This window comes from Callorhinus ursinus, unplaced genomic scaffold (genome assembly GCF_003265705.2).
Source record: "Callorhinus ursinus isolate GAN/ISIS: 27379988/994484 unplaced genomic scaffold, GSC_fseal_2.0 scaffold138, whole genome shotgun sequence".
NCBI lineage: Eukaryota > Metazoa > Chordata > Mammalia > Carnivora > Otariidae > Callorhinus > Callorhinus ursinus.
In genome coordinates, this window is record NW_027397200.1 from 164,177 (window position 1) to 189,259 (window position 25,083).

The following is a 25,083-nucleotide window of genomic DNA, read 5'->3' on the forward strand; positions in this document are numbered from 1 at the left end:
TGTGTGTGTGTGTGTATATATATATATATATATATATATATATACATCCCTTTGTATATACCATATTTCTTTATCCATTCATCTGTGGATGGGCATCTGGGCTCTTTCCATATAAAATAAAAAATTTTAAGTCAAACCATCATAAGTTGGGGACCGTCCGAATATGCATACTATACTACAATTTGCAAATATTTTTGACTATATCTCTTTGTATATATATATATTTTTAATTTTAGTGGCTGCTGTGGATATTACATTATGTATATGACATAACTCATCACGGTCTATTGGCATTGACATTTTACCTCTTTGATTGATATGTAAACCTTAACCCCATTTGGTCCTTCACTCTCCCCAGTTATAATACAATTGTCTTAAATATTTCCTCTACATACATTGAGAACTACATCAGTGTTTTGGTTGTTGGTTCAACTGTCAATATAATTTAAACCAACTTGAGAGAAGAAAGATACTGTCCTACATTTACTTGTAATTTTACACTTTGAATTGTTCTTTATTCCTGATATTCCAAGTTGCCTTCTTTGATTATTTCCTTTTTGTTTAATGAAATTCTATTAGCCATTCTTTAAGACTAGGTTTGCTGGAAACAATTGTTTTTTCTTTCACCTGAGACTACATTTCACCTTCATTCCTGAAGAATATTTTCACTATATAGAATTCTGGGGTGGGGTGCGCGCCTGGGTGGCTCAGATGGTTAAGCATCTGCCTTCAGCTCAGGTCGTGATCCCGGGGTCCTGGGATCAAGACCCACATCAGGGTCCCTGCTTCTTGGGGAGCCTGCTTCTCCCTCTGCCTCTGCCTCTCTCTCTCTCACTGTCTCTCATGAATAAATAAATAAAATCTTAAAAAAAATTAGAATTCTGGGTTGGAAGTTTTTTTCTTTTAGCACTTGAAAAATGTGCCACTTCTTTCTGGCCTTCATGGTTTCTTTTACTTTTGTTTTGGCCTTCATGGTTTCTGATGAATAATCTATTGCCATTCAAACCATAGTTTCCCTATAGGTAATGTGTCATTCTCTACCTGCTTTCAAGATTTTTTCTTCGTCATTTTTTTCTTTTTCTTTTTGGAAGTTTGATTATGATGTTTTCTGGTGTAGTTTTCTATTTTCTTTCTCTCTTTCTTCTTCCTTCCTTCCTTCCTTTCTTTCTCTCTCTCTCTCTTTGCTTTTATATGTACAACTCTTAAAAACATTTTTTTGCATGTTTTTTCCAGCTTTATTGAGATATAATTGACACATAATATTGTGTAAGTTTAAGGTGTACAACATGTTGATTTGATACATTTAAAAGTTGCAAAATGATTGCCACCATAATATTAGCTACCACTTCCATCTTGTAGTTACCTATACTTTTTTTGTAATGAAAAGATTTAACATCTATTCTCTTAGCAACATTCAAGTATATGATACAGTATTATTAGCTATAATCACTTGTTTTACATTATATTGCCAAACTTATTAATCTTATAACTGGAAGTTGTGCCCTTTGACCAGTATCTCCTCATTTTTCCACCCCCCAACTCCTGGTAACCACTAGCTACTCTCTGTTTCTGAGTTTGTCTTTTTTAGATTCCAGATACAAGTAACATTATACAGCATTTGTTTTTCTCTGTCTGACTTATTTCACTTATCATAATGCCCTCAAGGTCCATCCAAGTTGTCACAAATGGAAGGAATTCCTTCTTTCTCATGGCTGAATAATATTCATATGGTCTTCTTTATCCATTCATCTATTGATGGACACTTAGGAATTGGGAGTAATGCTGCAATGAACATGAATGTGCAGACATCTCTGCAAGATCCTGATTTCAATTCCTTTGGATATATACCCAAAGGTGAGATTGCTGGATCCATATGGTAGTCCTATTTTTAATTTTTTGAGGAAACGCCATACTGTTTTCCATAGTGGCTGTACCAATTTGTGTTCCCACCAAGAGTGCACTAGGGTTTTTTTTCTTCCTCTACATTTTTGCCAATATTGTTATCTCTTATCTTCTTGATTATAGCTATCCTGACTGGCGTGAGGTGATATCTCATTGTGGCTTGATTTCCTTTTCCCTAATGATTAGTGATGATTAGTACCTTTTCATGTACCTGTTAGCCATCTGTGTGTCTGGACAACTGTATATTCTAGCTCCTCTGTCAATGTTTAAATTAAGTTGTTATGTTTTTGCTGTTGAGTTGTAAGTCCTTTTTATAAATTTTAGATATAGGTGGCTAACAACATAAAAAAAAGAAAGAGAAAGAGAAAAAAAATAAATTTTAGATATACCCCTTATCAGTTATATGATTTGCAATTATTTTTCCCATACTGTAGGCTACCTTTTCATTTTGTTAATTGTTTCTTTTGCTGTGAGAAGCTCTTTAGTTTGATGTGGTCCCATTTATTTATTTTTGTTCTTGTTGCTTGTGCTTTGTTGTCACATCCAGAAAATTGCTGCTGAGACCAATGTCAAAGAACTTTATCCCTAGGAGGAGTTTTCTTAGGAGTTTTACAGTTTCGGGTCTTAAACTTTAGTCTTTAATTCATTTTAAATTCATTTTTGTGAAGTGATGAATTGGTGTGGTTTTCTTTGGGTTTATCTTGTTTGAGGTTGACTTATCTTCTTAAATCTGTAGATTTATCCCTTTCACCAAATTTAGGTAATTTTGATCTATTATTTCTTCTAATTTTTAGTCCCACACTCTCTTCTTCTTTTGGGACTCTGATCACATGAATGATAGCTCTTTGGTAGTCCTACAGGATCTTGAAGCTCTCTTTCTCTCTTTTTTTTTTTTTCATTTTTCAGCCTATTTTCTCTGTCACTGAGATTGGATAATTTCTATTGACCTACTTTTGAGTTCACTGATTCTTTATTCTGTCATTTCCATTCTGCTATTGAACCTATCCAGTGAATTTTATATTTTTCAATTCTAAAATTTAATTCTATAACTGTTTATTAAATTATGAGTTCAAAAATTTCCACTGAATTCTTCTTTACATCTTCTATTTCTTTGCCAAGACTTTCTATTTTTTCAAGTGCATTTGTAATTTCTTGTTGAAGCATTTTTATAGTGTCTTTAAATTCTCTGTCAGAAAATCCCTAAATCTGTATCATTTCAGTGTTAGTATTGTGTCTTTTTTCATTCAAGCTGAGATTTTCCTGGTTCTTGGTATGATGAGTAATTTTTTATTGTGTGCTAGACACTTGGAGCATGTGTTATGAGACTCTGGATCTTATTCAAATCTGCTATTATAGCAGGTCTCTGCTAATACTGCACCAGTGAAATAAGTGTGTGTGTAGGGGGTGTTATCTCCTCACCACGAGGTCCAGGTAGAAGTCCAATTTGCCAATTTTCTTATTCCAGGATGGTTCGCTAAAGTAGGGTGGATTGTCAAAAAATATTTCTGCCTTGCTAGGTCATATCTTTATCTTTTTCTTCGTCCTTGGGATAAAGAAAGCAGGTTTGGGGGGAGCTATTTTTTTGCCTGCACCTGTTGGCATTTCTCAGTTGCAGACTTTCCAGTGCCCAATCTGAGATAAATAGGAGGCAAAAAGAAAACCCAAGAACTTACCACAGTGTCAATCCTTAAGTTCTGAGGACTGTAGCTACTCTGCCTTCTTCTCTCCACTTTTTTGACTTTTTTAAAAAAATGTAAAATATATATTATGCCCAGATACTTTAGTAATACTTAGCAGGAGCAATAAGGAGAAATGAATCTACTCCATTTGACAAAGAACTAAAAATCCTACTTTAATGCAGTGGTTGGCCTAGTGGGTCTTGAAAGCTGCTACCTGTTTTGATTCTGTAATTGGAAGAGTCAAGGAGGGATAATTTGTCTTTTTGTCTCCAGCAATGACTGTGTAGGGAGAGTACTTTGGTTTTTTATGTAGCAAATGTTTTGCTCTGAATAAATCAATAAGTTAACATTTACCTAAAAGTAGTAGAATTAGTATATGACACAGGGCCTGGAGAGTTCCTGACCAGGCTAATGTTCTACATCTCTTTTGAAAGCTATGCAATTAAAGAGCAACTGTAGTTTATTCCTTGTTAATTGGTATGCTTCCTGTATTTCCCTATGACCTCTCTGGTACTGGCCTTTACTGTATACACTTATGCTGTATATTCCTAAATTGGGTGAAGCTCTTTTAAGAGAGCAGGAAACAGCTCCTCTACATCCTTCTTTGCTTACAGGTGCCTCCTGAACAGTCTTACACCCTGTAGAGGGTCACAAATCTCTGATACAATTATTCTTTCTCCTGTGAGTCTGGGTAGCATAAGCTAGTCCTCCTTAGGTGCAGCCACCCTGCTTTCAGATCTTGAAGAGTAGCCATGGACTATGAGAGATAGCATCTTCCCAGGGCAGACCTGTCTTTAAAAAGCACTGAGCTCAACGAGAAGACCCACAGTGGCTACCCAACCCACCAGGAGCTGTTAATGGAAATCTCTTCCCAGGATCTTTGTGTTTGGGTCTCACCTCACCATTTTAAGCCATAAACCAGAGAGTTCACATCTTTATTGGTTGCTAGCCATTCCTCTATGACTTTCACCTATCCACCCACCCTTCTCCCAATAAATACATTTGTTTATGAATGAAATAGAATGAATGAACTTGGAAACTACAAAGGTGCCTGGAAACCCAGAAATTCTCATGAATTGCACATTTATTGACTGAGGATGTACCGGGGTTGGGAGGTAGTTGTATAGAAACCAAAGATGAAAAACTACAGAACAAGAGGCAGCCCCAGAGCTCAGTGGCTCAGGTGTTAACACCTGAAGGATTTGGGAACCTCAGGGCAATACCATGAGAGAGCTAAGCCCATTGGCGCCCACGGAGAACACCTCCATCTCTTCTTCTCCGCGGCCTTTAACGGACCTTATTTGCTTGGCCAGGTAGGCGCCTGCTTCTGCTGGGTCTGGTGGCAGATCGGGACGCCCTTGCCACCCCCAGAGGAACCGCCACCCCCACCGCTGGAGAAGCAGCCCCCGCCACCCCCGGAGGAGCCGCCGCCGCAGCCGGAGCCGCCGCCGCCCCCACCACCGCTGGAGAAGCAGCCCCCGCTGCCACCGGACGAGCAGCCGCCGCCGCCGCCGCCGCCTCCGCCGCCGCCGCAGCTGGAGAAACAGCCCCCGCCGCCCCCGGAGGAGCCGCCGACGCAACTGCCTCCGGAGGATCCCCCTCCGTAGCTCTGCTGGGGCACGCACGAGGTCGGGGTGGTCTGCTGAGAGAAGTAGCCGGAGCCGCCGCCGGAGGAGCCCCCGCCGCAGCCGGAGCTTCCACTAGAGGAGCCGCCACCGCAGCCGGAGCTGCCGCCGCCCCCGGAGGAGCCACCACCCCCGCAGCCCCCGCTAGAGACGCCTCCGTAGCTCTGGCACTGGACCTGCTGACCGGAGTCGCCGCCGCCGCCGCCGCCGCCGCCGCCACCGGAGTAGCAGCCACTGCTGCCGCAGGAGGAGCCGCCGCCGCCCCCGGAATAGCCACCCCCGCAGCCGGAGCCGCTGCGGCCGCCGCCTCCGGAGCTGCCACCACCCCCAGAGTACTTGATACTCCCACCGGAATCTCCTCCGCAGCCTCCGGAGCCGCCGCCGCAGCCGGAGCCTTCGCCGCCACCAGAGTAGCCTCCGCAGCCAGAGCTGCTGCCGCCCGCGGAATACTTGACGCTCACTCCCGAGCCGCCGCCGCCGCTATGAAAGCCACAGCCGCCGGAGCCGCCGCCGCAGCCCGAGCTGCCGCCGCCGCTATGGAAGCCACAGCCGCCGGAGCCGCCGCCGCCGCCCGAGCTGCCGCCACCGCTATGGAAGCCACAGCCGCCGGAGCCGCCGCCGCCGCCGCCGCCGCCGCCGCCGCCGCCACCCGAGTTCTTCCCGCAACCCACTGGGGGCATGGGGGTGGGCTGCTTTTTCTGGTGAGACATCTCGTCTAAGGAGGAATGGAACCCTGTAAGGAGAGCAGAGAGCATCACTGGACCAGCCATAAGAGGATGCAGCGGAGGAGGCAGTTGCAGCCATGGAAACGCCCATCAGCCTCAGAGCAGCACTGCCTGGGTCCAGCTTGATGCCTCCGTTGAGATCTAGGAGAGCTCGCAGGTGGGACTCCTAGGATTAGTGCTTTGGAAGAGTTGCACTCCCCCTCAGAAAGTCTTTACCAAGCTTTAAGTAGCTCAGTATGTTGCCCATTTTTCTCTCCCAGCTCCGCCTCTGGCATCTGCTGTCTGATTTGGCAGCAAATGACCCACACTCCCTCCTCTGTCCTCGACTTCCTGTAAAATGAGAGGGTTAGAGCACTTCATCTCTCAGGTCTCCAATCCCAACATGGATTCTCTGAGTGCAAATAGAAATTAGCACAAACCTCCACCTAAGTGGGGGATTTTACCCATCCTTGGCACAACAGAGGGAGGTTTGTCTGAATGTCAGAGGTTGTTGCTCCCCACCCCACATTCTCTGCAAAAGTTCTTAGTTCAGGGGTGCCTGGGTGGGTGGCTCAGTCAGTTAAGTGTTAGACTCTTGATTTCGGCTCAGGTCATGATCTCAGAGTTGATAGATCAGACTCAGAGGTAGGCTCCTCCTTCAGCAGTGAGTCTGCTTAAGATTCTCTCTCTCTCTCTCTCTCTCTCTCTCTCTCTCTCTCTCTGCCCCTCCCTCCTAAAATAAATCTTTAAGGGGAAAGAAAAAAAGCTCTTAGTTCAAACTCTTGGTCTGAGCCTAGCCATGATACCAGGGCTAGTTAACAGAAAAGCCCTCACCCCTCCCCCATCCTGTCTGGACATAGGGGAAGGGACCCAGTGGTCCTTTGGACCAGCATCTCTGACCAAAGATGTAGGCTTTGCTTACATCTAAGCTTGGTTGAGGGGACCATTACTAGTAGGAAGTTGTGTCCCAGCATCTCATACAATTTGTTTCTCAGAACATCTCTGAAAAACTGGCACCGGGTTCCTGTGGTTCCCCAAATCTCCCCCATCTGCAGCAGTCTCGGAATTACTCTCCCTGTTCTCCCTTACTCTCTGGAAGTAAGACTCAGCCTCTCCTCCCGACAGGTGCAAGAGATCCATCCTGCCCACTCGCAGGGGCAGTCTGCCAAATGTCCCTCTGTGCCGATCACTGGCCTGGCCCCTACTGGGATGCCAGAGAGACAAGAGGTAGTCTTGCCTTTGTGGAGTTCCCATTCTGGCCAGAAAACCAGAGACACCATCTGCACAGCAGCAGCTTAGCTCCCAACTTCCAACCTAAATTCCCTCTAAACATGAATGCAGTTGGAAAGACAGAGGTCCTGTAGTTTCCAAAGAGGAGAGAGGCCTTGCAGGTCTGTCCCCTGGTCCACCTAGTCTGAGCAGGGCTGGGGAATACTAGTTGGGAAGACGAAAGCCAGGAGAACTCACACTTACCTGAAGCACCAGAGGCTGAGTGAGGAGAGGAAATGCTGGCTTCTGTGAAGAGCTCTGGAGCTCCCAAGGTTTTATACACTGAGCCCTGACTCATCTATTGATCTGAATCCGCCTCTCATGTTTGGACTCAGTTATGTGACCCATGGCTCTCGCCCCACCTGTCTGTTGATTACAGGCCAAGGGTGGCCCATTCATGAAGATTTTGGCATACTCGAGATGGGCAGCCTAGTGTGCATCTCTGAAGCAACTATGTGGCAGCGGGATGGCCAGCCAGAGTGGATGGCAGACATTGTTTCCAAAACCTCTGGCAAAGGGCGCATGTCAGGAGACCTAGGTCTCTGACTCTTGAGGTGGCCCAAGAGAGTCACACTGGAGATTTCAGTCCTTAGTCTGAGGAGTAGGACCTCCTGTTTGGCTTCTGATCCCATTGCTTGGAACTCTCAGAATTTTAGAGAGAACCTGTCCCTCTTTTGCCAAAAGTTTCTCCCCCAGGGTTTCATGTGTGCTTCACTGAACTGTTCTTGTCTTGAAACTAGTTTGAGAGAATGCGTGAGCCCCCAGTACCTAGTTCTGGGCTGCACACCATGGACAGGGCTGTAACTAATGGGACATGGGTATCTACTTGGATTTATTCCTGGAGATTTATTCCTCTGAAAAAAGTGTTGATTCTCACTTTCCATGCAAAGGAACAAGCTAAAGAGCTTGATCATGTGGTCCTTCCTACCATGGGCCTTTGGCCCTGGCATCCTGTGGTCTTGTGTGGCAACAGTGGCCTCAGCCTAAAAGGCAGCTGTGGAATGGAAGGGACTTGAAGTTAGGTGACTGGATTTGGGTGCTCCCTATGCTACTTGTGAGCTGTGTCACCTTGGACAAAGTCACAGCACCTTGCCTGACATAGGAGGCACTCAGTATTTGTTGACTGATGAATGAATAGGCTTCTGATGACGAGTTACCTTGTCTATCACATAGGAATAGCAATATCTGTTTCATAGGCTTGGAAAAAGGGAATAGTTATAATAAACTGTAGAAGGTGATGCTGTTCTTTTTATTGTTTTCTCCTATTACAGCACAGTCTTACCTCCAACTTGGCCTGCCTTTGGACAGCAAGGCCAGAAGGGAGTCTATGGATAGCTAGAGGCAAGTTCTTCAGTAAGAAAATACTCAAAAATTCTCCATTGACACTGGACCAATAGCATCATTTCTGTGTATGAACAGCATGCTCCCCCTTCTTTCATCACAGGAACTCAATTGCTATTGTTTAAGATATGGCATTCGAACTTTGTTCTGCCCACCTATGTGTTGAAATGACAGCCCCAATAATAAATTGACTGTTAATTATGGTGGCTTAATGATCAAGTGATCCTGATTAGACTGTGGTCTTCAGAAACTTGTGGTGCTAGTTCTAGTTTGGATAGCACGAAGCCAGGCAAACCCACATGCTCCCCTCCTGAGAGAATAGCCAGAAGGGAAAAGCCAGGATCTGTTGAAGAAAGCAGGTTTCTCAGCTTGAAGGTGAAGCACCAGGGAGATTTTGAAGGGAAACAGGCTCCAACTAGATGATTGCCATGGGTATAACAAAGAATGGTTTTATTTAGTTGGGCAGCACTAGAGAAGGGGAGAAAGTGTAGACCATGTGCAGTTCCAGCACTGATCTGTGGACCCATGTTGATCCATTACTGTGTGTTCTCCAGTCTGGAGGAAAATGTTAGTAAAAGGATTTCAGCAGTGCATTCTTGAGAAGTCTTTAATTTTGAAATTATGGCCTTCCTACTTTTGTGTGTATTAAAAATGTCATTTCTTTTAAAAGTGATGGAAACTCCAGGAGGTTGTAGTTGTTTCTTTCAAGTCTTTGCTTTACCAAAAAAAAAAAAAAAAAAAAAAAAAAGGCTATAATAGAACAGTTACCATATTGTTTTGAGGGAGCTGTTATTACTCTATGAAATTCTGAAATTTGGGAACCTCAAGTGCAGGTGACCCCAAAGCCCCAAAGAGCTAATAATCTTCAAATTGCCCATGTCGATTTGGAGGGTTCACGTTTAAGGAAATACATGTCTGAGGGGAGATCACAGCTCTTGAGTTTGGGGAGCCCCAGTCTGAAAGAAGCCTGCTCATCACAATCTTTAAGTATCTAAAGCTACACACATGCATTCTTATGACTGAGTGCTAACAACCTACCTGAGGGTTAAAGGGCAGCAGGTGGTTTGTAAAGAATAAAATGGACACAGGGCAAGAGCTCAGGAGCATTGGCAGGGCAAGCAAAAAGCTTGGAAGCCCTTAGCATTGTTTACATTCAGTGGGAAAGTTTCCTCTTAGAGTCCTGCCCAGGAGATGCCTCAGAGCCTCAGGCACCACCCCCCACACACACCAGGCTACATTTTTGTCCTCTCTCCAGCCCTCCTGGGTTAGCAGTTGGAAGAGGTGGTTGTCTTTGTTAGAAGTCTAGGAGAAGGACAGCTCTGTAGTGGTTCACATCTGCTAGAATTACTTCTCCAGGAAGCTTCCTTAGATTCATCCACCCACTGGTTCCATCTTCTTTGACACTTTCCCTTTCCAAGTCCTTAAGGAACAACTGTACTAGTTACAGCCTGCTAATGACACATCCAACAGCCTTGTCTCCTTTTTCAAGTTATAACTGTTCTTGACAGCCAGGGCCCCATTAGTTCTTTATTCTACACCTTAAGATTTAAAGAGAGTTCATAACATCCTTTATCTGGACAAGTTGACTCTTGAATGACTCTTTTGGGTACTCCTGGAGCTCACCCTTGCAGGGAGAAGGAGGCTCACAGCTAAGTTCTATCACTCCTGAATAGCTTGTAGATGCATGCAAGATGAGCAGTGTGCGCAGGGACCTCACTTACTTGGCCCAGACACTTTCTGTGTGGACAGACTCTGGTGTTTATGGACTGCTTCCACATATGTGTTTTGTCCATTCCTCACAAGGGTCCTCTGTGGGGTGCCTGGTGTGGCTCAGTCACTTAAGTGTCTGCATTTGGCTCAAGTCATGATCTCAGGGTCTTGGGATCGAGCCCCACATCAGGCTCCCTGCTCCGTGGGGAATCTGTTTCTCCCTCTCCTCCCCACTTGTGCTCTCTTTCACTTTCTCTCTGTCTCAAATAAATAAAACCTTTAAACAACAACACAACAACAACAAAAACAAGGGTCATGTGTGTGCTCAGTGATATGTTATCCTCATTACCCAGGTAAGGAAGCAACCCATAGAGCTAATGAAATTGCTCAAATTTCCATGACCTTTAAGCGGCAAAGCCAGGATTCAGTCAGTTCTTTCGATTCCAAATCTCGCATTCTTTCCAGGTACTACATGACTCTTCCTTTTGAATCAATATAAGCAGAATGAGGGGATGACATTCCAGTCTGGCTCAGGCTGACACCCTCTTGGAGGCAGGGAACAGAGCTTGCTCTCATGGACCCTCCCAGCTGCTCAGGGACAGTTCTATTTACTGGTGGACTGCAGGAGCTGAGGGGACATGTAGAGGTCATTTGATCACCCTTACCATTGGTGAAGGTAGATGAAGAACGCAAGGCCCAGAGAGGCCAAACAATTTCCCAAAGCCACATAACAGGGCTGATACTAGACCCTGGGTCTCTGGCCTCCCCACTCAGGGCTTTGTCTACTGTAGACTCAGGCTGAAGCTTTGTGCTTTCTCCTAACAAGAGTATCTCCAGGTGTTGGCAGTGAGACTAGGAGTAGTTAAAATGACAGCGAAAGTATTTCTATAGCTGAACAGACATGTTCAGAGAAGCTCTTGGGCCTGGGTGCTATAGCCTCTGGGCCTGGAAGTATGTTGTTGATGTGGAGGCCTTCCTTAGGTGGGCAGCTGCTCTGTAGCCTGAGGCTCAGGGCCTACCTCTTGGCCTCACACAGAAACTTGATACACAGGGAGGAGCGTGAACAACATTTGTGGGCCCCAGTCCTGCCCTGAGATAAGCAATGTCAGAGGAGGCCTCTCAAGATTTTTGTGCATGGTCGTAATTGGTGTTCCCAGAATGTTGGCCCAGCCCATCCACTGATAATCCACTGATATCTATGAAGGGATAATCCATGTTGCTTTAACTGATTCTCAAATCAAATGGAATCTGGAAATCAATACGATATGAAGGAAAAAGCACAAACATTTCAGACCTACAGCCCCCTAGGCTCTTTGTTCTAAAGTTTCAACCCCAATGTTTTGGGGGGGCATGCTGCTTTAGATAACAATCACTAATATACCTCCCTTTTATTGGGGTCATTGAAAATCAAAGCAAGGTAAGTGCCCTTTCCACTTTGGTCTCAAATCCAATTTTAATACTTAACAAGCTTCTCTCAGGAACTCTCTGGGGCTACAGCGGGCAGCGGGCTTTGGGTGTGACCTCTCTGATTCACAGACAGCCTATGGGATTTACTACTGAAGACCAGAATTTAGGTCCAGTCTCTGTCTTGAACACTAAAGTTTGTCAGACTTGCCAGTTATCCTTAATTTTTGCTCATTCTTCTAACTACCCTCCTCATTTCAATAGTTGAACTTGTTGAAATTGGGTGAATTTGTGGCAAATCTTCTTATTGCTTAGAAAAGTGGGAATGATCACGATTTGGTTGGTGGCTGTCTACTGACTTCTTCACTGGCTCCCTTCACGTGCTCAGAGAATCCCAGGGTGAGGGCCTATGGAACCATCACTCACACTTGGTGTGGATTCCTAGGACCTTCCCTTCCAAGCTAGGACCACCATCCAGACAAAAATCAGATCCTCCTAAATTTTCATATCTCCATCAAACTCAGAGTATTTGATAAATATTTGTTCATTCAGCCAAGGAGATGATGAGAATTTAGTCTCATATCCCAGGGCAAATACAATCTGATTTAGTTTTCCATGGAAAGTAGCTTAAAGAAATTGGCCATGGCAAACTGCTTTCCCCTTCCATCCCCCAACTTTCATCCAAAGTTCCTGATTCCCCCATCATCTCCTGCTTCTTATTTTTCAGAATATCCTTTGGATCATACTTTGCCAGAGCTTTCTGGAGAGGCCTGAGACAGCACTAGGGGCACTTCTGGAGTTTGCCAGTCTAGTCTGTTCTGAAGGGTAGGGATTAGAATCTTTCCTCTTCTGAGGTTTTGGGGTCTTGGGAGTTCTGTGATCTAAACCTGTGAGCTTAGGTAAGGCATTGTCCTCCCTCAGCCTCAATTTCTCCACCTGTAAAGCCAATCTGACTTCTGACTTGTTTTCCTTTTGGCTTGTTCCCAGAGCACCTCTTTCCCAGGGCCCCCCTCTGGCCAGAGAGGAGGGAGAAATGAGGGTCAGAGGCATTGACAGGGAAGAAACTTAGGTGGGATGACAAGAATCAGTGGTACCTGGGAAAAGAGCCTAGAAGCTCTCATACTTCCCTGTGTGCTTGCCTTGGGCTTCAGTGAGAGGCATTTTGGGAACTTTTCTTCCACAAGAGCATTTCCCCCACCTGAGCTTGCTGCGGAGGAGGAGGGAGGGATTTAACAGGAGGGCTGGGTGAGGAAAGTTGGCCTGTGCTATGAGTAATCTTTGCAGAGTTACCCAGGGTGGATGTAATTGCTGGGGATTAAGAAAGGTATGTGGGCAGGCCCAGTTGGGAAAAAAGGGATAAAAAGATCAAGATAAAAATACTTGATCCTTCTGTGATTAACATATATCATTTTGGGTCTCAGAAGAAGGATGATTTTGGCTCCTGAATGTTCATGCAGAGAATCCCCTGATGGTGGAACTGGTCCCTTACCCTCTAGTAAGTCATTTTGCTATAAAATGCAATGAAAAACAAAACAAACAAAACCCAAGTAAACATGCCATGAATAACTTGAAAAGCAAAGCAGAGGGGCGCCTGGGTGGCTCAGTCAGTTAAGCATCTGCCTTTGGCTCAGGTCATGATCTCAGGGTCCTGGTATCAAGCCCCACATCAGGCTCCCTTGCTCAGCAGAGAGCCTGGTTCTCCCTCTCCCCCACCCCTGCTCATGCTGTCTCTTGCTATCTTTCAAATAAATAGATAAAATCTTTGAAAAGAAAAAAAAAAGAAAAACAGAGAAAAAAAGTTATGTATAATTCCAGTATTTAAATACAACTGGTGTTTAAGTTTTGGTGAGTATTTTTATCTTCATCTTTTTTCCCCCTTCTTCTTTATACTTTCCTATAAAGTTTCTATTTTGGGTGCCGATTTTCCATGTGTCATTGTTATCATGCTCATATTCCCATGTCCCTCCACAGTCTCTTTAACCATTAGTTTTAGTGGCTGTGCTCCTTTGCCCACTCCTTATCTTCCAGCTTCCCTCTACCCTCTGTACCCTTGAAAACTCATTGTTGAATTTTGTTGGGTCTTGACTGTCTCCCTGATAGACTGTCGGCAGGGACTTTAATCTTCCTTTATATGCACAAAGTGGCTACATAGTAGGTGAGGAGAAAAGTTAATTGCCTGAGGACCACCCCCCAACTCTTTAAATTTCTCATCTCCCCTCTCTTTGTGTAGAACCTAGTGCCCCAATTCCTTTTGACTCCAACTCCATAGAATCATTTCTTTCCCTCAAATGGTGTTTTCATTTTGTCTCCATCTTCTCTTTGCAGGGCCAGGATACCCTTGGAAATGTGAAAAAAATTTAATTCCAGTTAGTTAATGTACAGTATAATATGTTTCAGGTGTACATAGTAATTGAACACTTCCATACAAAACCCAGTGCTCATCACAAGTGCACTTCTTAATCCCCATCACCTATTTCATCCATCCCCCACCCACTTCCCCACTGGTAACCATCGGTTTGTTCTCTATTGTTAAGATTCTGTTTCTTGGATTCTCTGTCTCATTCTTTTTTTTTTCTTTGTTCATTTGTTTCTTAAATTCCACCTGTGAGTGAAATCATGTGGTATTTGTCTTTCCCTGACTGACTTATTTCACTTAGCATTATACCCTTTATCTCCATCCAGGTGTTGCAAACGTTTTAGTGTGTGTGTGGGACAGTAGGCGGATGGGGCAGAGAAGGAGTTAGCAGTTTAGTGGGGCATTTGGAAGACAAATCACTTAGGATGCTTGAGTGCAATGGTAGCCAAGCACCTGAGGGACAAGAGGATGTAGAGAGAAGAAGCCACGGGTTAAGCCTTCTTGGAAGAGGGGTTTGGAGTTAGGATTGGAAAATAGTGAAAACTGTAGATGGGTTTCTCCAGGTTTGGGCTTTGGCTCTCATATTACCTTCATATGTATGTGGCTGGGTGTGCACGTATGATGTGTGTACACATGTGGGATGTGTATGTGTGATGCATGTACACGTATCTGCATGTACATGTTATATGCTTATATGTGTCTCTGTGTGTATGATGTGTGTAGACATATGTGATGTGTGTACATGTCAGTGTGTCTGTGTGGTGTGTATACATATGTCCACATGTACATGTTATGTGTGCGTATGTGTGTGTGTGTGTGATGTGTGTATATATGTCTGTGTATATGTGTGTCTGTCTCCTTTCCACAAACTTCAGTATTGCTCCTCATGTCAGACTTTTTCTCACAGAACCTATTCCCTCTCTCCTGAAAATCCTGGCCCTGGAATTGCTGTCCACCAGCCTTTGGTCTCCGCAGTAACTGTATTGTGTGTGGAACTGGCCCACATCATTTTCCATGACTTGTGTCTCTAGCCATCATAATAGATTTGCCCCAATTAGGTCATTCTTCAGCTAAAAGTCTTCAGTGTCCCCACATCAGGATGAAGCCCAGATTTCTTAGTCCAAAGGGCCTTTTGTGGTTCAGTACTGCCTACATCTGACTGTTCTCCAATAGAAGCATTTTGCTCCAGACAAACTCAATGACCCTCTCCCCAACTGAGTTGGCTGTGTTTAATGGTTTTGTATATTTTCCTGTGTTTTTCCTGCATCTGTTAATCCCCCCTTTCCTTGATTTGTCTAACTCTTATTTTTCTTTTAATATCCTACCAGACATCACCCCTCCAGGAAACCTTGCTCAACAACCCATCTGATTGAGAGAGCAACTTATCTGCAGCACGGTAATCCTGCTCCCTCCACTCCCCCAGACTGGGAGCTCCTTGCAGTGGAGCTGGGTCTTGTTTACTGTCCTGTATCTCAAGCATCCGGACATGCCTGGCATAGCCTGTAGTAGATGCTGGTAGAATGGAGGAATGAGTAATGTACTCCACATCTGCCCATATCCGGAATTGTCAGTGGCCTGGATAATGTGTTTTAGCCTGGGTGGGGAACATATTTAGTCTCTGTCCTATTTTCAGTTCCCTGACAAGATTGTTTGCCCCTGGAGAGCAAGGATGGCATTTGCAGCTCTTAGTAAACCAGGAACCTATGGACACACCAGGCAGTGAGTCAGGATTTATTGAAAAGAAAGAAAAAAGGAAAGAATGAAGTGGAGAACAGAGGGAGGGAGAAAGAAAAGGAAGGTAGGAAGGGCAGGAGAATATGTTGCAGGTTTTGTAACACTACTAGCTTGAGTCTGGCCAAAATCCTGACTTTCTCTCCCTTCCCAAATTTGGGTTCTCTGATCTCATTCTGGTAACTGCATGAAGTTATAAGACCCATTTAGCTCCCAGAGAAGGAGATAATCAGACATTACATCATTTTAGAAGTTTTCTGAAGGTTTTTAGAAGGTTTCTGAATTATTTCAATACGATTGATATTAATATCTGATTAAATTATTCATGGTATTTAATTGCTCTCCATGATTAATTAAGATATTTTACTCCTCATAATCCCTGATGGATCCTATATGGGTTGTAGAGGAGTTACATAAAATGAGGTGTGCTGATGAATCACAAACATTCCTTATTGTAATAGCTATGTACTACTTTCTTCCCCATACTTACAAAACTATTGATGTTTGTGCTAGACCATGTATTTGATTCCTGAGTTATTCCCTTAAATAGTCTTGGAATCTGGGACAAGTCATTCGACCTTACCTTAAAGTAAGGTATAGAGTAATATCAACCTCACAATTAATGGGTTAGTATATGAGACAACCAAATTTCAACACTGGACCATGGTTTGAACATTTCTAATTGAGGAGAAAAGATTGAGAAACAGAATTGGGGAATATAATCACTTTTTTGAGCATTTGAGAATGAAGAGAAAAAGAAAGAGATTCTTCTACATATGTCCCTTTAAAAAAATGAAAATGGCTTGTTCATGTTTGAGATTGTGGATGGAGGTAGAAAACATATGTAAATATGTAACTGGGTGATAATTTGCAAAAGGAATGGATAAAATATTATTAAAATGTTACTTTTGGGACACCTGGCTGGCTCAGTCAGTGGAGCATGGACTCTTAATCTCAGGGTTGTGAGTTTGAGCCCAATGATAGGTATAAAGAGTACTTAAAAAAAAAAAAAAGAAAAAAAAACCTGGCGGGCCCTGGCTGGCTCAGTGGAAAAAAAAAAAAAACGCAAAAAATGTTACTTTTGATCTTCAAAAGTTCTTAATTGGTTTAATATTTTCTTTTTTTTTAAATTTTTTTTAAAAGATTTTATTTATTTTTTTGACAGAGAGAGACACAGCAAGAGAGGGAACACAAGCAGGGGGATCGGGAGCAGGAGAGGGAGAACAGGCTTCCCACTGAACAGGGAGCCTGATGTGGGGCTCGATCAATCCCAGGACCCTGGGACCATGACCTGAGCCGAAGGCAGACTCTTAATGACTGAGCCACCCAGGCGCCCCTAGTTCAATATTTTCATTCATTTGCTAATTTGGATAAATTGTCAAAGTAAAACTTTAACCATCTCTTCATGCCATGAATAGAATGCAAAGGTTATAGTTTTATAAAATTTTTTTTAAAGATTTATTTATTTGAGAGAGCGAGAATGAGAGAGAGGGGGAGAGAGAGTACATGAGAGGGTGTTGGGTCAGAGGGAGAAGCAGGCTCCGCGCTGAGCAGCGAGCCCCATGCGGGACTCGATCCTGGGACTCCGGGATCACGACCCGAGCTGAAGGCAGTCGCTCAACCAACTGAGCCACCCAGGCGCCCCTTTTCTAGAAATATTTATCTATACTTTTCCACTACTTTTAATGTGCATTAGAACAAGCATTTCAGATTTATGATTTTTAAGGATATTATTGCTTAGGATAAAGTAAAAGAAAGTAATACTGTGGTAATATACCTTTTAAAATAAATTTGGCTAAGTAAAAATAGTGAGTGGATCTAGAGAAAAGTATTAATAATACAGGGATTAATACAGTATTAATAATACATGGATACGGGAAAAACTGTGAAGGAGGAATGTGAATTACTGAGGTTTTGGAACCCCTAGATTACAACATGAGCCCTGCTATTTTCCTTTGGAGGGTTCCAAACATCTTCCTGGGAAATACAGACTGTGGTATAGGAGTTGGGCCTCAGGTTCAGCAGAGAGTGGGAAAAGCCTCCATTGTGAGAGCAGGCCCAACTCTGTCCTGCTGAAACAGCATGGACCTGGGGGACACCAAGACTCAGGAGCTGACCCAGAGCACTACCTTTAGGGGCAGGCCGGAGTCACCCTGAACAGGCAGTGTGTCCTCTGAACCCTACTCTTTCCTTTGGAGCCCCCAGCCTCTTCCATTCTGTACCCAGGTCATTATCTGAAATGGTCTCTGCATTATAGCAAGACTTTGGTGACTGAACAGGTGTCAGGAGGGCAGAATCCTGGTTCCACCACTTGCTAGCTATGGGACCAAAAGTACATTACTTAACCTTTCTGAACCTACATCTCTAGGTGCAAAATGGCTTTGGTCTGCCTATGTTTTGAAGGTGTTGTGAGGATTAAACAAGGTCTATTATTTGGAAAACCTATAGGAAAATATTAGGTGTTTGATTAAGTGTCAAACTCAAAGGATTGTAATGTGTAATACATTATTTGATAGTAGTTCAAAGCAAGTCTCCATCAAGGGGGCACACAGTTTGTAAGGGTCAGAATTATAAGTGAAAGGATGAAGCTCTTATGGTAAAATGTCAGGTGTCATTGAGGGATTAAGGGTGGAGATGTGATCGGGAGAAATCTTTCCAGGGCAGATTTTCTCCAGGGAGGTTGCATCCCCTATGGTTAATGTTGGGTTGGGTGTCTGGTTGGCCTTATCCTTTCGTCCTGTTTTCTCCCGTATTCTCCTCTGAGTCGCTCATTCACTAATACTGTTACTACCGATGTTGAAACTACCATTTGTTGAGCACTTACTATGTGACAAGCACTATGTTAAATATTCTAGTGTTTCTTTGTTTAAACCTTACCACATTCATATATACAATGGAATATTACTCAGCCATCAGAAAGGATGAATACCTACCATTTACATCGACATGGGTGGAACTGGAGGGAATTATGCTAAGAGAAATAAGTCAATCAGAGAAAGACAATTATCATATGGTTTCACTCATGTGGAATATAAGAAAGAGGGCAGAGGACTGTAGGGGAAGGGAGGGAAAACTGAAAGGGAAGAGATCAGAGAGGGAGACAAACCATGAGAGAGTCTGGACTCTGGAAAACAAACTGAGGGTTGCAGAAGGGGAGGTGGGTGGGAGGATGGGGTAACTGGGTGGTGGGCATTGAGGTAGGCACGTGATGTGATGAGCACTGGGTGTTATACACAACTATGAATCATTGAACACTACATCTAAAAGTAATGATGTACAACATGTTGGCTAATTGAATTTAAATAATAAAAAAGAAAAAATAAACCTTACCACACACTGTGAGACTATTACTGACATTTTATAGATGACAAAAGTGTGGTCTGAGGAGCATAAAGAAATTGTCTAAGGTCACACGTTCAAAAGTAACTGAGCCAGAATTACAGGCAGGTCTGTCTGACTCCAAAGCCCATGCTCTTCAAATTCTGTTATCCTGTGGGATACAAGTCAGCATCCACATCAGGATCAGCAAATGTTTTCTGAGAGCTAATTGTCATCTATTGTTTTAGACAGGGACAAATCATACACACACAAATCCCCTTCTGGACCAAGACTTCTAAGGAACCCGGAAAATTCAGGACCTTTAGAAGCTGGAATTAAAGATAACTTATTAAGCTTCCATGATGGAATGGGGGACATTATTGTGGCTCTTTTCAGCAGGGGATGTCCAGGCTTTGGGACCCCAAGTCAAACTTGCTTTGGGCTGGATGGAAAGGAGGTTCTCAGCCAAGTCAAATATTATGCAATCCAAGAGGCCTCTTCCAACACTAGATTATGTGCCCCCTTTCTGAGCCCCTAAAATGATCTGAGCTTATTATATTTTTTAAAAAACCATTTCCATATTGTGTTTACATTATGTGTTAATGTCTGTCTCCCTTGCAGTGCTAAGAACTTGAGGGTAGAACTGAAACTTGCTGATCATTCACCTTGTAGTACTTAGCCCAGTGTCTGTCATGCAGTGATGTCCTGTAGATTTGGGAAAATATCATAAACAACGCGATTATTTATGAGCAGGTAAGCACACATTTGAGAGAAAAAGAGGAAGAAGGGGAAAAGAGTAATGATTTTAGGAGATGCTTGGCATTTGTGGCTCTAGAAGGATGCTATTTCATTGGAAGATAAACATGTCATGGTGAGTAGGTCACTCAGTCCTGGTTGGGAGTCTTTAGTGATGCCACTACCATCACCATCCATTGTCATCACCATTTAAGACTTGTCTACAGACAGGATGTATGGATGCCACACTTAACCCTGAGCTTTGCTCAGTAAGTGTCTGATCTTGGAAAGCCTGTAATTTCAGAGGAAGAACCCCCCAAAAAAGCTGAGAGCAGGATGATGGTACTTGCTGCCTTTTGTGCCTAATCCCCCAGGAAATCAAATGTGAGACAATGGAGATGCTTTAGCCAAACTCTTGGCTGATGGAGATGGAATTAACTTGAATTGAGTCCAACTTACTTGTTGCCTTTGCTGGAATGAGTCTCAGAAATGCCACGGAGTTCCAGAGATGCCATGGCTATTGTGGTTACTCTGTTTACACAGGATGTTATAAGCACAGCAATTTGTTTTTCTTTAAAATAGTGTTCCGATTCCTGAACCTAATTGCTTACCTTGCTATCTGTGGCAGAACAGGCCAAATGTCTCTCAGCAGGGCTCTGTGTCTGTGGGGGTGTTGAGCCAGGTGTGGCCGGTGGGGCCTTGCCACCACCACTGGAATGTGGCCTCACACTCCTACCTGTTGACCTCTCCCCATAGGAATGGCAACTAGTAGGGCCAGGCTCTGACAGGTCTGGCCAAGCTTAGCCCAGGGTGGGCTAAGAGAGACCTGAAGAGCCTGCCTTGGTGGGCTTACCTTACTTTATACTCTCTTCCCATTTTTCTTTCTCTCAAATGCACACAGACATTGCCATACTGGACAAACCCAAAATGAAGTGGACATGGAAGGCTGAGATCCAGAACAAACTATTGTGGCTGAAAGGAGAAAATACTATCCTACAGACCACCCAGGCTGCTGCTCTCACTGCAGTCCATGTGCTTTCCCCTCTGCTTGTCCTGCCAAATGGCAGCAGTGAAGTGGGGAGGGACTTTGATCTTAGTAGCCAGTGATCATTCCTCCATCTAGAGGTGCTTTTTGCTTTGTGCCTAGTTTCAAATGAAATCAGCATCTCTGTTTTATCATCTTCAGTGCCATTGCCACTGTGCCTATATTGTCATGTCTTTCAATACCACATCAAGGGCCAAACACCATACGTTATCATCTGCTTCAACAGCATTGTCATTACCACTATCCCCATGACTAGCCCTGCCAACTCTGCTCATTCTCACCATCACTATTTTTTTGCTACTAGCTGGTGCTCCACCGCCTCTACCATTGTCACCACCATGATGACACGTACTACCACTGCCACCTCTGCTCACTCTCACCACCCTCACCTTCATCACTTTTATCACTTCTGTCATCCCTTCCGTCACCACTTATACCATCCCCACGGCCACAACTGCTATCATATCCATTGCCTTTAGCACAATTACCACTGTCATCACCACCATCACCTCCACCATCTTCCCCACTACTATCATTACCATCACTTTGACCACTGTCACCACCACTACTGTCACTGCCATCACTGTCACCTCCACCACCATCAACACCACCATCACAGCCACCACCATCACCACTGTCACCACCACCACCATCATTGCCGCCACCGTCACCACCATCAGTTACCATCTCCACCATGTCCACCACCACCACTGTTACCACTGCTACTGCTACCATGACTCATTCTCACCCTTACCACCGTTAACACCACCATCACCATCACTACTCATTTTCACCACCACCATTACAACTAGCATGGAGAAGAGAAAACTTGAGGGTTGATGAATAGTCATCTTTGAGTGATTAAAGGGCTGTAGAAGAATAAAGATGGGTAAAGGAGTAGAGTTAGAAAAGTGGACAGAAATTAAAAGGAATTAGAATTACATTTGTGTGAATATAAGCAATGTGTTTCATGGAGCTAAGGCAGACAAGAAGGGTGAGAAGTTTGATGATAAAAGATGATGAATAACTGGCAGCATGTTGAGTTTATTTGCCTAAGATGACAACAAGCTGGAGTGGGGCAGTAGGTGGCCTTGTAGCCCACTCACTCATTGATGCTTGGACCCCTTCCAAAGAATTCCTTAAGAATGGCCATCTAAGCTATAGATCATCAATCCTTTTAAGATTAGGGAACCCAGTTAATTTGAAATAGCTGATTCCTTCTAGCTATTTTTATTTTATAAGTTTCTAATCATTCTACAATACTGAAATACATTGTCTTTTCAAAAGTTAAGCCATTTTTAGAGCAAGTAAAATTCCCAATCCTTGTACCTAAATCTTATTGCCTTGCATAGGCAACCAGTGTTATAATTCAGTATAATTTCTTTTGGTAGGTCATTTCCTTGCTTTTATGTACATATTTAGGAACAATGTAGTGTTATATTGTGTATACAGTTCTGTGTACCCATACTTTTTGTGTCTGTTTGCCCCTTGCTTTTTTTCATTCAACACTAGTAGAACAGGGAATAGGATAGACTCTGGAGCCAGACTGCATGGATTCAGATCACAACTTTGTCACTTGTTATTTGCATAATCTAAATTTTTGACCCTCCCTTAGCTTTAGTCTTCTCCTTTATTGGTTGGGATTATAGTATACCTATATTCCTTAGGTTCATGTGTGGATTAAATGAGTTAATTTATGTAAGCACTTAGATCAGCACCCTGCACATACTGTAGAAGGGTATAAAGTCACATTGTTGCTTGTCACTATTCCTTAGTAATGTACTGGTTCTCCCACAGTCTCTTTAGCCGTTTCTAAATTGATGGCCATAGATTGCTTTGATTTTCACTCTTACAAATAAGATTTCCATGCATATTTTTATACATGCTTCCGTATACACATGAACAATAGTTTCTCAAAGGTAGAGAGGATGTAAAATTGTTGTGTTTATCATTTTAAAGACTTTTTAAAGGAAAATATAATGAGTAGATATCTGCCTTTCTGTTTCTTCCACCTGTTGGTTTTAGTTCTTACTCCTTGGGCAGCCTGAGCCATATAGCTGCTCTAAAGTAGTAGACCTAGTGGTTAGGACTAATAAACTTAGGTTCAGATTAACTTTGAGGGAGAAGGGGTCACATTTTGGGGAAGCTTGCTAAGCATTTATATACAATAATTCACTTAATTACTATGATGTAGGTGCCATGACTATCCCCACTTTACTCATGAGGAAATGGAGGCAAAATTACTCAAGGTCACACAACTATAAGTGGTGGATCCTTTGTATAGGTGTGAACATTGAATCAGTCCATATTAAGTTTCTTAATACTCTGTTCAACATACAGAAAACATTCAATCAATGTTAGCATTATTCTAGGGTTAATTGGTGATTAATAAGCTATAGAATTATTATTACTACCATGACCCTTACTACCCTGAGATTGTAATAAACCTTATCTCTGGAAGTTCATTTCATTTGTCTTAACAAAATGATATGAAACTGGTTTCAAGCCTTGGTTGGCCAATGTCTTTTATTCTTTTCCATAGCCACAAACTACGTTCTTAAAGTTTGAGAAATTTGCCATAATTAGCACCCCCATTTCTGCCCACAGATAAGATATATGCACATATAGTTAAATGCAAATGTGGATGCACATAAGTTCTCATTTGTGATGGGTGCCAGTAGGTAGGGAGCTGAGTTGTGCTGTATGCCAAAGAGAGAGTAATGGGGGCCTGTACCTGGCCTTTGAGGAGGACAGGTGGGCTGGCTTGAGATGCTGGAGAATTGGAAGCAGACTACAAAAAGAATTCCCTTCTGGAAAGAATGGCATCCACAGATGCACTGAGCACTACTCTGGGGTAGAAGCTGGGGATATCAAGATGAAGAAGACATAGCCCCTGCCTTCCAGGGTTTAATGGTAGTCCGAAGGACAGACATATTGATGAATGTTCGCACCATGGAGTGACACACAGGGACACACTCTAGAGGACACCACTCTAAAGTGTGGTGCTGTCTTCCTGGCCCTAGGACCCTTCAGAATATGTCATAAGGACAAAAGGGTGGGCAGGAATTTGAGGCAGAGGGAGAAGCATGTGTGAAGGTGTAGCACAGCAGGGAACGTGCAGGCCACTGTAGGATCTGGGAGGGACAGTTCTGTGGTGCGGTGCACATGTCGGGGGAAGGCATCATGAAGGGGTCTGAAAGCCATGGTAAGGAGTTTTTACTTTTAAAGCATACGGGCAGCCACCAAAGGTCTTTTAGAAAGGGAAGAAGCATGATTAGATCTTAATTGTACAAGGCGTTTCTTCAAACAGTGGCACCCTGAGGAAAAGTTGAGCTGCCTTGAGGTGGGGATGGGCTTGTGGGGGAGAGAGAGCACAGTGGGAATGGGGTCCAGGCAGGGGCTAGCTGTGGCCTCTGGAAATGTTGTAAGGTGGATCTTATAACCATGACTGAGTTTGACTGACTACATTGATCTGTCTGATAATTTCATGTGGAACAAATAAATCATCAAATACCTTTGCCCTGACCAGTAATCACAGAGTTGTTTCACTTAATCTTCAAAATAACTTGTGATTTTGGCATCATTATTACTCCCATCCTGCAGCTGAGTAAATGAAGGCTCAGCGAAGTGGCTTCAAATCCCATAGTATGTGAGTGCCAGTGTTCATTTGGCACAACCCAGTATTCCTTTGCTGCCAAGAGCATCCCCACAGGGAAGTGAGTGCAGAGTTAATTATGCTGAGTTCCAGATTGGAGCATAACTCTGTGTAGCTGCAGAAAGCAGCAGTACCCAGAGATGACTCATTCCATGGTAAAGTGGCCCCACAGGGCGCCATCTGGTGTGTGAGGAGATGTCCAGGTGTCCTGCTGAGGAAGAGAGGTGTGGGAGACCTGAAGAGCTACATGTTCTCCAGGTGGTTCCCTCCTCCCAGGGTGGAGGCAGTAGATAAGACCTCCAGGATTGGCAAGGGCAAGGGGCCTGTGGCTTTCATCACAAGTGAATGACTGGATCAGCACGAATCCATCATCATTTCTGGAAAAACTGCTCCCAGGACATGCCTGACTCTGCCAACAGAGCTCAGCAGGGCAGTTTGGCAACATGGCCCCTCAGGTGGTACCTTTCTTCTGCAATGTTTTGGTGACAAGAGAAAGGGATTTCTTAAGTGCTCAGCTGTAAGAATATGTGGGTGGAGGGGGCTATGGTGAAATGGGGTACAACCCCACCCTGCCCTGCAAGACTTTCTGCTGCATCAGGACCCTGGGTC

General features: G+C 43.7%; 1 protein-coding gene across 1 annotated transcript; it reads right to left on the bottom strand.

Annotated features, from left to right (window-relative positions):
- Positions 1 to 4,657: 4,657 nt before the first annotated feature.
- LORICRIN (loricrin cornified envelope precursor protein) lies at positions 4,658 to 6,883 on the bottom strand. Its single transcript, XM_073890317.1, has one exon. The coding sequence runs from the start codon at positions 5,974 to 5,976 to the stop codon at positions 4,879 to 4,881; it is 1,098 nt and encodes a 365-aa protein (XP_073746418.1). The 5' UTR covers positions 5,977 to 6,883; the 3' UTR covers positions 4,658 to 4,878.
- Between the last annotated feature and the right edge of the window lie 18,200 nt (positions 6,884 to 25,083).